The following is a 12,340-nucleotide window of genomic DNA, read 5'->3' on the forward strand; positions in this document are numbered from 1 at the left end:
GCGCTGGGGGGGGCGCCCTGAGACGCAATAAAAACACCTTGGATGGCAAAAAATGCATCACATATAGCTCCTGGGCTATATGGATGAATTTAACCCCTGCCAGAATACATAGAAAAACGGGAGATAAGGCCGCCGATAAGGGGGCGGAGCCTATCTCCTCAGCACACTGGCGCCATTTTCCCTCACAGCTCCGTTGGAGGGAAGCTCCCTGGCTCTCCCCTGCAGTCACTACACTACAGAAAGGGTTAAAAAAGAGAAGGGGGGCACTAATTACGCGCAGTATTAAAGATACAGCAGCTATAAGGGGAAAAACACTTATATAAGGTTATCCCTGTATATATATAGCGCTCTGGTGTGTGCTGGCAAACTCTCCCTTTGTCTCCCCAAAGGGCTAGTGGGGTCCTGTCCTCTATCAGAGCATTCCCTGTGTGTGTGCTGTATGTCGGTACGTTTGTGTCGACATGTATGAGGAGAAAAATGATGTGGAGACTGAGCAGATTGCCTGTAATAGTGATGTCACCCCCTAGGGGGTCGACACCTGAGTGGATGAACTGTTGGAAGGAATTACGTGACAGTGTCAGCTCTGTATAAAAGACAGTGGTTGACATGAGACAGCCGGCTACTCAGCTTGTGCCTGTCCAGACGTCTCATAGGCCGTCAGGGGCTCTAAAGCGCCCGTTACCTCAGATGGCAGATATAGACGCCGACACGGATACTGACTCCAGTGTCGACGGTGAAGAGACAAATGTGACTTCCAGTAGGGCCACACGTTACATGATTGAGGCAATGAAAAATGTTTTACACATTTCTGATAATACGAGTACCACCAAAAAGGGGTATTATGTTCGGTGAGGAAAAACTACCTGTAGTTTTCCTGAATCTGAGAAATTAAATGAGGTGTGTGATGATGCGTGGTTTTCCCCCGATAACAACTGATAATTTCTAAAATGTTATTGTCATTATATCCTTTCCCGCCAGAGGTTAGGGTGCGTTGGGAAACACCCCCTAGGGTGGATAAAGCGCTCACACGCTTGTAAGAAAAGGTCTCTACACTCTCCTGAGATGGCCGCCCTTAAGGATCCTGCTGATAGAAAGCAGGAGGGCATCCTAAAAGGTATTTACACACATACTGGTGTTATACTGCGACCAGCAATCGCCTCAGCCTGGATGTGCAGTGCTGGGTTGGCGTGGTCGGATTCCCTGACTGAAAATATTGATACCCTAGATAGGGACAGTATATTATTGCCTATAGAGCATTTAAAAGATGCATTTCTATATATGCGTGATGCACAGCGGAATATTTGCCGACTGGCATCAAGTCTAAGTGCGTTGTCCATTTCTACCAGTAGAGGGTTATGGACACGACAGTGGTCAGGTGATGCGGATTCCAAACGGCATTTGGAAGTATTGCCTTATTAAGGGGAGGAGTTATTTGGGGTCGGTCTTTCAGACCTGGTGGCCACGGCAACAGCTGGGAAATCCACGTTTGTACCCCAGGTCGCCTCTCAACATGAGAAGACGCCGTATTATCAGGCGCAGTCTTTTCGTGGGCAAGCGGGCAAAAGGTTCCTCATTTCTGCCCCGTGACAGAGGGAGAGGAAAAAGGCTGCAGAAATCAGCCAGTTCCCAGGAACAGAAACCTTCTCCCGCCTCTGCCAAGCCCTCAGTATGACGCTGGGGCTTTACAAGCAGAATAAGGCACGGTGGGGGCCCGTCTCAATGAATTTCAGCGCGCAGTGGGCTCACTCGCAAGTAGACCCCTGGATCCTTCAGGTGATATCTCAGGGGTACAAATTGGAATTCGAGACGTCTCCCCCTCGCCGTTTCCTAAAGTCGGCTTTACCGATGTCTCCTTCTGACAGGGAGACAGTTTAGGAAGCCATTCACAAGCTGTATTCCCAGCAGGTGATAATCAAGGTACCCCTCCTGCAACAGGGAACGGGGTATTATTCCACACTGTTGTGGTACCGAAGCCGGACGGCTCGGTGAGACCGATTCTAAATCTAGAATGTTTGAACACTTACATACAGAGGTTCAAATTCAAGATTGAGTCACTCAGAGCAGTGATTGCGAACCTGGAAGAAGAGGACTACATGATGTCTCGGTACATCAAGGATGCTTACCTTCATGTCCCAATTTACCCTTCTCACCAAGGGTACCTCAGGTTTATGGTACAGAACTGTCACTATCCGTTTCAGACGCTGCCGTATGGATGGTCCACGGCACCCCGGGTCTTTACCAAGGTAATGGCCAAAATGATGATACTCCTTCAAAGGAAGGGAATTTTAGTTATCCCTTACTTGGACGATTCCCTGATAAGGGTAAGATCCAGGGAACAGTTGGAGGTCGGTGTAGCACTATCTCAGGTAGTGTTGCGGCAGCACGATTGGATTCTCAATATTCCAAAATCGCAGCTGATTCCGACGACTCGTCTTCTGTTCTTAGGGATGATCCTGGACACAGTTCAGAAAAAGGTGTTTCTCCCGGAGGAGAAAGTAAGGGAGTTATCCGAGCTAGTCGGGAACCTCCTATAACCGAGCCAAGTCTCAGTACATCAATGAGATGGTTCTGGAAAAAAAAATGGTGGCTTCCTATGAAGCAATCCCATGCGGCAGATTCCACGCAAGAACTTTCCAGTGGGACCTGCTGGACAAATGGTCTGGGTCGCATCTTCAGATGCATCAGCGGATAACCCTGTCACCAAGCACAAGGGTGTCTCTCCTGTGGTGGTTGCAGAGTGCTCATCTTCTAGAGGGCCGCACATTCAGGACTGGGTCCTGGTGACCACGGATGCCAGCCTGCGAGGCTGGGGAGCAGTCACACAGGGAAGGAATTTCCAGAGCTTATGGTCAAGCCTGGAGACATCACTTCACATAAATATCCTGAAGCTAAGGGCCATTTACAATGCTCTAAGCTCAGCAAGACCTCTGCTTCAAGGTCACACGGAGTTGATCCATTCGGACAACATCACGGCAGTCACCCACGTAAACAGACAGGGTGACACAAGAAGCAGAAGGGCAATGGCAGAAGCTGCAAGGATTCTTCGCTGGGCGGAAAATCATGTGATAGCACTGTCAGCAGTATTCATTCCGGGAGTGTACAACTGGGAAGCAGACTTCCTCAGCAGACACGACCTCCACCCGGGAGAGTGGGGACTTCACCCAGAAGTCTTCCACATGTTTATAAAACTCGACAAGTATTGCGCCAGGTCAAGGGACCCTCAGGCAATAGCTGTAGACGCTCTGGTAACACAGTGGGTGTACCAGTCAGTGTATGTGTTCCCTCCTCTGCCTCTCATAACCAAGGTACTGAGAATTATAAGATGGAGAGGAGTAAGCACTATATTCGTGGCTCCGGATTGGCCAAGAAGGACTTGGTAACCGGAACTTCAAGAGATGCTCACGGAGGATACGTGGCCTCTACCTCTAAGAAGGGACCTGCTCCAGCAAGGACCCTGTCTGTTCCAAGACTTACCGCGGCTGCGTTTAACGGCAGGGCGGTTGAACGCCGGATCCTGAAGGAAAAAGGCATTCCGGATGAAGTCATCCCTATCCTGATCAAAGCCAGGAAAGATATAACTGCAAAACATTATCACCGCATTTGGCGAAAATATGTTGCGTGGTGCGAGGCCAGTAAGGCCCCGACGGAGGAATTTTCAACTAGGTCGATTCCTACATTTCCTGCAAACAGGAGTGTCTATGGGCCTGAAATGGGGGTCCATTAAGGTTCAAATTTCGGCCCTGTCAATTTTCTTCCAAAAAGAACTAGCTTCAGTCCCTGAAGTTCAGACGTTTGTGAAAGGGGTACTGTATATACAGCCTCCTTTTGTGCCTCCAGTGGCACCTTGGGATCTAAATGTAGTTTTTGGGTTCCAAAAGTCACATTGGTTTGAACCACTTAAATATGTGGAGTTAAAATATCTCACATGGAAAGTGGTCATGCTGTTGGCCCTGGCCTGGGCCAGGTGCGTGTCAGAATTGGCGGCTTTATCCTGTAAAAGCCCTCATTTGATTTTGCATTTGGACAGGGCGGAATTGAGGACTTGTCCTCAGTTTCTCCCTAAGGTGGTTTTCAGCGTTTCACCTGAATCAACCTATTGTGGTGCCTGCGGCTACTAGGGACTTGGAGGACTCCAAGTTGCTAGACGTTGTCAGAGCCCTGGAAATATAGGTTTCCAGGACGGCTGGAGTCAGAAAATCTGACTCGTTGTTTATTCTGTATGCACCCAACAAGCTGGGTGCTCCTGCTTCTAAGCAGACTATTGCTTGTTGGATTTGTAGTACAATTCAGCTTGCACATTCTGTGGCAGGCCTGCCACAGCCAAAATCTGTAAAAGCCCATTCCACAAGGAAGGTGGGCTCATCTTGGGCGGCTGCCCGAGGGGTCTCGGCTTTACAACTTTGCCGAGCAGCTACTTGGTCAGGAGCAAATACGTTTGTAAAATTCTACAAATTTGATACCCTGGCTGAGGAGGACCGGGAGTTCTCTCATTGGTGCTGCAGAGTCATCCGCACTCTCCCGCCCGTTTGGGAGCTTTGGTATAATCCCCATGGTCCTTACGGAGTCCCCAGCATCCACTTAGGACGTTAGAGAAAATAAGAATTTACTTACCGATAATTCTATTTCTCGTAGTCCGTAGTGGATGCTGGGCGCCCATCCCAAGTGCGGATTGTCTGCAATACTGGTACATAGTTATTGTTACCAAAAAATCGGGTTATTGCTGTAGTGAGCCACCTTTTCTAGAGGCTCCTCTGTTATCATGCTGTTAACTGGGTTTAGATCACAAGTTATATGGTGTGATTGGTGTGGCTGGTATGAGTCTTACCCGGGATTCAAAATCCTTCCTTATTGTGTACGCTCGTCCGGGCACAGTATCCTAGCTGAGGCTTGGAGGAGGGTCATAGGGGGAGGAGCCAGTGCACACCAGGTAGTTCTAAAGCTTTACTTTTGTGCCCAGTCTCCTGCGGAGCCGCTATTCCCCCATGGTCCTTACGGAGTCCCCAGCATCCACTACGGACTACGAGAAATAGAATTATCGGTAAGTAAATTCTTATTTTTTCTTCTCTGCATAATTATACTAACTGTAAACTGTAATGATGAATGTGTATGAACTTATATACTGTCTGCCTTAGTCTGTCCTTATGTATCTTATTGTTAGGTTTTTTCTCTTGTATGGTGCTCTGGAAACCTTGTGGTGACTCTTAAATAAAAGATGATAAGAATAAAGTGGTATCCTATTTTTTGGGTTGGACCCCAAATGGGCATAGGTGAGTAGTTAGGGTTGGATTCAATAAGCCATGGTAATTTAAATGCAGGCTAATTGGTCTGCTAGGGATATTCATTTACAGCCCACGATAAGCTTGCAGGTTGCACTTAGCGCAGATTTCTGTTCAAGCTTAAGGGAGGCCTGAACAGAAATCTGCGGTAAGTGCCATTTATCACGGGTGCAGCAAATGTGTTAACCCATTGCTGAACCTATGAGTCAACGTGTGTTAGCAGCAAATTTACTGCGCTTGAAAAAATGGGTTGGAATTAAATGGCCTCAGGCATAAAAACTACATAATAGAATCCAACCCTTAACCTCTCTCTGCTCAGAAATAAATGGTGACAAAACAATAGTGCTTTCGCTGCTTGTATAGAAGAAGGGGACCGGTATATATTTGCGTTGGTCAAGGTATTACTTTGGGATGAGTATATAATACAAAGTTGCTAAGTGTTTTCAAAAAATGTCTATTTTTTATTTTTATTTTTATTTTCAAAATGTTTACTTGGTCAACATCCAGTTAACTTTTTTTTGCCACGAAATGTAAATGAGTAAGCGAAGGGCTCTAGATCTGGGTGATTGCTATTTAAGTCACTATAATAATATACAGTAGTGGATGACCTTGCTGGTAAGAAAGTGGAATGTTTGTGTGTTTATTTACTGTAATAATGCTTCTCATGGGGATTTTGTTAAGTCTGTGCAGGTGTATAGTGGAATGATACTACCCTTATTGGATAGTTGCGACATGGTATCTGGAGACATTGCAGTAGCAATGACGTCAGAGAAAAAGACCCCTTCTCTTCTTGGGGCAGTTATGATTTGAAGACTAAAATGTTCATTATTAACTAACCTTTGCATATAAATGTGTAAAATGAATTGATAACTGAGAATCCTGGATTATCCTGATTTAAATGCATTTTCTTGGTTGTGCATGAACTCTCTTGCTGAAGACTTTTTTGTGTGTGTGTTAATATTTCAGATTATTCAGTTTGATGACATTTTGGCTAATCCGTCATTCAGAGATCATTTTAGAACGTACATGGAGAAGATTGATAAGAGGGTTCTAATCAGCTTCTGGGAGTCTGTGGAATACTTGAAGAATGCAAACAAGGTAAAATTAGCAAATATCTCATGGGCTAATTGGAACAATATTATGGGAGGCATGTAAGTCACGTGTACCTAGTATTTTTTTTTTTTTACATTTTTGCAGGATCGCTGTTAAAAGTGGAAGAATTTGAGAATGTTCTTAAAAATATCAATGTCAAAACTACTATGGAATTTTACTACATTTATTGGTAAACATATTGGCCACTGTAGCGGCAACTTTTTGTGGCACTGAATTGTCCCGCAAGCAATTGCTTGTGCGTGGTGGAGCTTCTGTCACTACAAGCACCAGGATACCTGTGGCTGCCAGCATCCACTGTTGAAGATCCAGATAGAAACCCTCACACACCCCCCCTCCTTCCCTCCCCAAACAATAACAGACACACACAATGGGGGTAAAAAAAAAATAGACACTCCAAATCCGTTTTTTCACCACTTTATGAAATCACTAAGGGGGGTATCCGATTACATCCGTTAAATCATCGGGTTTTAAAAAAGCCAATTTTTCACTTTTTCCCAATGTTTCACCAATATATTTGTACAGGCTGTCCTATTAGAGCCTCTGTAAAAAAAAAATATATATATTTTCTCCCGAAAACACATAGGTTCATTGAAATCTGTGTGTTTTCGCTGGCCGCAGCAATCGGGCTGCTTTTTAAGGATTTGGTTTTGCTGCCTGAGACAGGTTAAACAAAATCCCTGATAAGCTGTCTCGCTGCTGTTTATCGGGCCAATTGGATAGCACCGGGCGACACAGTTACCTGCGGTAATTAAATACTGCACTAAATCTTTCCAGGTTTAGGTGTACAGTACTTCCTGTGGTGTTTGCCTGTACTTTACTGATTCCAGTAGAACATATTTACGGTACATTAACAGAATGCACCAACATTACTTCTCTGTACTAATCTCAAATATCTAAGCGAACTGCTTGCTCTACACCAGCAATGCTTCTCTCCCACATCCTTTACTTGCTGCTGACCCCGTAACAAGACTATTTTCTTTGTTCAACCTGCGTCCACTTTGTTGAATTGCCCTTATTGTACAAGACTTGCACCTAGCAACCAGTAGTCCTTGAAAATGTACTGTTTTGGGCAATCTTCCAAATTATATGAAACAACCTCCTCACTTCCTCAAACTTACATTTATATATTTTTATACTCCAATGGCCCTCTGACTTCTAAGCCAACATTAATATGTAATTGGGTCGTATAGCCCAGGTATGCACTTTTTCCCATTGTAATCTGTCTGATCCAATGTAAAACCTGTAGAATATAATCTCATGAATCAAATCCCTATTGTGTTACAGATTCTCTACTGGGATCCTTTAACTCTTAGGGGCTGATTGTGAGTTGGACGCAGTGATATCGGGCACAGTAGAGCGATGTTTTTCACCTGTGCGTGCGTCTGAGTTGAACCGCACATGCTCACCAATTTTATACGTACACTGGCAGTACAGATTTGGATGCGCAGTAGCAGAAATGTTAGGAGAATGGGATGTAACAGGCTTGCTAAAATCATGCACAGAGGTGCATCTGCGTGTCAGAGAAGTGTCATGGAAAGTGGTTGTGTACAAAGACGCTGACCCCTCACATAGGAGGACATACGCAGAAGAAGAAACGGCAGTGTCGTTGTAATTGCTGCAGGCTCTAACACACAACGCATGAAGTTGATTAGATTGTTTCCTTTTTTTCTCTTTATAGTCTGAAATACCTCAATTAGTTGGTGAAATTTACCAGAACTACTTTGTGGAGAGCAGAGAAATCCAAGTAGAGAAAGCACTTTATAAAGAAATCCAGCAGAGTCTTGTTGGGAACAAGGGGATTGAGGTGTTCAACAAGATTCAGGCTGATGTGTATGAGATGCTGAAGGACCGGTTCTACCCCTCATTCATCGTTAGTGATTTGTATGACCAGCTGATTCGGAAAGAAGACAAGTTCTCCTGCTTATGTGTCTCGGACGATAAAGATGAATCAGTGAGTCCAGTATAATATAACATAAATGATTATCACCAACTTTAATCACAGATGGCAGCTCTGACTAGTTTTGAGTGGAGAATTTATGTTCATTCATCAGTTAAACCATTCTGTACAGATGAAAAACAGATTAAATATATTATTATTAGCAGGCTGTTAGTGTAATTTAGTTGTATCCATGAAACACTTTGAGATAATGTACATTTGCTGCTATACAAGGATTTTATCCAACATGTTCACCTGTATAGTTGTAATTGCCACCTGGTGGTAAACTCTTTTTCTAGGTTCCCAGGGTAGTTCTTTCTCAGGCCTAGCTGTTGTAACTGTCTTCATGCACTAAAGCTGTAAATCTCAGATGCTTCACTAATACCCCTTTCAGATCTCCAATGCCGGATCCCACCCGGGAATTGGAAACGGGTTCTTCCTGGGTGGGACCGGCACTGGCGCCTCTGCGCTGGCTTCCCGACTCTGCAATATGCCGGGTCGGTTGCCATAGTGGCAGGGGCGGAGTGGAGGCGGCGCTGGGAGATGAGCTCATGTCCGCGCCGCCTCTCCCTATGTAGTAAAAGGGTCCCGGGTTGCATCGACCCGGGAATCCATTTGCGCTGCCACTGACCTGGTATTCAAACCGGGAATAACCCTTCTTATTACCCGGGTTGAATTACCGGGTCAGGCGACCTGGGAATTCTCCTCTAAGGCCCCTTTCACAACGCACACTGCCCTGTGTGAACCCGGAATATGCCGGCTCGATACCGGGTTATTTTTTGTGATGTGAAAGTGGTATTAGTTTAAAACTACTGTTTTCTCTAATACAAGTAGAATTGTTCACTGTTAACTCGACCATCTACTGACAGGTAATTGATCAACTGCATAAAAGTAGAAGGGCAAAGACACCTTAGGTTAAAGAATTAATTTGGTAGTGGAAGCATAGTTTCTACCTTCTACCGTATCTTACTAAGATCAAACAGGTTGCACCGCAGATTAATCGGCCTTTGAAATCTCTATCCTTCACATTCAAGGTCGCTGTTTGCTTTTGTAGTTTTGTATTTTTCTTATCCTCACTTCACACAGTTCTCCTTTAATAAAAAAAAATTTTTCTTCAAAATGTTGAAATCATATAAAGATCTGTACTGATTGGTACACATACTGTAGAAAAACACCAGGAGATGGGGCATTACAGCACAAATAAAATGTGCTCTGTTCCTCAAATAACTCTTCAAATCACAGCAGCTGCCCTGGCACTGGCTATAGACGCAGGAAAGTCTTTTCACAGAGTGGCCTAGCCCTTTATGTTTCAGGTTCTTTGCGATAAATGGTAACTTCTTTAGCGGTATCACAATGCTGTATCATAAGTCCTTTGTCACAGGCTTTCCTATAGGATTTGTACTATCATATCTGCAGTGGCACTAGAGAGGACTGACCTCTTTCTGGGGTATTATATTCACTTAAAATGGAACCACTGACAAAAATCCTGTTTTAAGAGGAACTACAGCTGGCCTTCAGGAGCACAAGATGTATTGCTTCTCATAGCTAAACCTACGTATATTCTTCCCTACTATACGCAAAGAGCTCCATAAGTTTAGGAAGCTTTGAGATTTTGGAATAGATTAATTATAGCCTACCTAACATTTTGTTACTTTCAGATACAACATCCTTATTCTAATATTTATGCATTTCAAACGTACTGTATACACAACCAAGTACACTACTATTCCATAAACAGCCTGTCAAGGACCCACATGAGATTCAATGGGGAGCAGACAAAGGGGAGACTACCCTGAAGATAGGTCAACTTTCAGGCACAATGTTGTGGAAAGCTAATTTTCGGTTCATATAAATTAAAATTCATACAAAATATTTCAGGGTTGTATCCCATTGTATTTAAACATCTTTTCTCTTACGTCCTAGAGGATACTGGGAAACCATTTAGTACCATGGGGTATAGACTGGTCAACTAGGAGCCTTGGGCACTTTAAGAATCTTATAGTGTGCGCTGGCTCTTCCCTCTATGCCCCTCCTACCAGACTCAGTTTAGAAAATGTGCCCGGGGGAGCCGGTCACGTCGCTGGAAGCTCCAGAAGAGTTTTCTGCATTTATTTTGTTTGTTATTTTCAGGCAGGCTGGGTGGCACCATCCTGCCTTCTTTGTGGGACTTAGGGGGGGGAACGGCCCAACCTCTTGAAAGGTTAATGGTCCCATTTCCCGCTGACAGGACACAAGCTCCTGAGGGAACTATTTGCACGTCCCACCACGGTAATGGTACATTCCCGCAGCACACCGCCACCCTTAACAGAGCCAGAAGATAGAAGAGTGGTGGAGTACTAAGCCAGCGTCCCGGTTAGCGGGTCGCCGGTCATTATGGCGGCATGAGGGTATGAAGACGCACAGCTTCTACGGGGGCGGCGGAGTCTCCAGACTCAGTACACAGTGCGAACGCACCGCTTCTGAGGGAGGGAACTGAGTCTAAGTACACTACGGGTGTACACAGTACGCAGACTGGCATTATAGACTTAAAAGGCGTCTGACTCCATTTTAAACACTAAAAATCACTTCAGCCAGTATAATAAAGCGTGAAGACGGCGCGCCATTGACGGTGCGGGGCTTCACTATGACCGGATCCAGCAGCTCACCAGCACCATTTTCCCTCTGCAGTGGACACAGACGCTGACTGACAGGGACGCGCAGCTCCTCCGGAGAGACTCCAGATTACCTCAGCGGTACCAGGGGGTCATAGGAGGGGGGAGCGCTTACTAGTGTACCAAGTCCCTAATCTGGGGACTTAGTCTGTGGCCCAACTAAGCTTGGCATTAGCAGTAAGGGCGCTGTGTGCTGGTTCCAGGCTATCTCTGTGTCTCTCTTGAAGGGCTCTTTGTGGGTTAATTGTGCACTTAACCTGTTCCTGTGTGTGTGTGCTGTCACAGTATGTTAGACAAAGAGTGTGTTTCATGTAAGGCACAGTGTTCCTCTTCTCCACGGGGTTCCCTACAGTGTACCCTCCCAGGCTAGCGGGGCAGAACCAGCTTGGCTGGATTCCATTAGGGGAATGATCTCTAATATTTCTACTAAATTGTCCCGCAATGAGAAAGAGACGCAATACTTAAGACAATCGATGACTGAGTTTATGAACAGAGACTCAGTACCCAAACCAGCGTCTCAGTCCCCCGCCATTTGTCCGCAAAACGTCCCGTGGCCCATATCCTGCAATCTGACTCTAATGAGGGGTCAGACATGGAGGAGGGGGGAGGTGGACGAAGAGGTGGGGGAGGCTACTCTGTCACAGGGAGTAGAGGCTCTCATAGAAACAATTAGAGAGGTTCTGCATATCCCTGATAAGGTAACAGAGGAGACTGAGGAATCTTATTTTAATATAAAAAATAAATCCTCAGCCACTTTTCCTGTGTCAAAGTAACTAAATACCCTATTTGAAGAACCGTGGGTTAATCCTGATAGGAAATTTCAAATCCCTAAAAGGTTGATATCATCTTTTCCCTTTCCTCCTGAGGACAGAAAAAAAAATGGGAAAATCCACTGATAGTAGATGCATCAGTATCTAGGCCGTCACAGAAAATTGTATTGCATGTCTCTGGTGCAGCCTCCCTAAAAGACACGGCTTATCGTAGAATTGAGAATCGCCTCAAATCTTTGTATACAGCTGCTGGGGTTGCCAGGAGATCCACTATAGAATGTGGGTGGATTACTAAGGCCATCGCAAAATGATCGGTTAACCAGCCACCAGTAATAATAACAATAAGCAGTAACTACACTAGTAAGCAGCCATCAGTAGTAATAATAATAAGCAGTAATTTTCCTAGTAATCAGCCATCAGTAATGGTAATAAGCAGTAACTATCCTAGTAATCAGCCACCAGCAATAATAATAAGCAGTAACTATCCTAGTAATCAGCTACCTGTAATAGTAATAAGTAGTAACTATCCTAGTAATCAGCCACCAGTAATAGTAATAAGCAGTAACTATCCTAGTAACCAGCCACCAGTAGTAA

General features: G+C 44.9%; 1 protein-coding gene across 1 annotated transcript in view; it reads left to right on the top strand.

Annotated features, from left to right (window-relative positions):
* Positions 1-12,340, top strand: part of SNX25 (sorting nexin 25) — a 552,258-nt gene that overhangs the window by 419,903 nt on the left and 120,015 nt on the right. Inside the window, 2 exon segments of the mRNA XM_063920745.1 lie at positions 6,243-6,374; positions 8,068-8,340. Of these exon segments, the coding sequence (XP_063776815.1) occupies positions 6,243-6,374; positions 8,068-8,340 (405 nt within the window).

This window comes from Pseudophryne corroboree, chromosome 1 (assembly GCF_028390025.1).
Source record: "Pseudophryne corroboree isolate aPseCor3 chromosome 1, aPseCor3.hap2, whole genome shotgun sequence".
NCBI lineage: Eukaryota > Metazoa > Chordata > Amphibia > Anura > Myobatrachidae > Pseudophryne > Pseudophryne corroboree.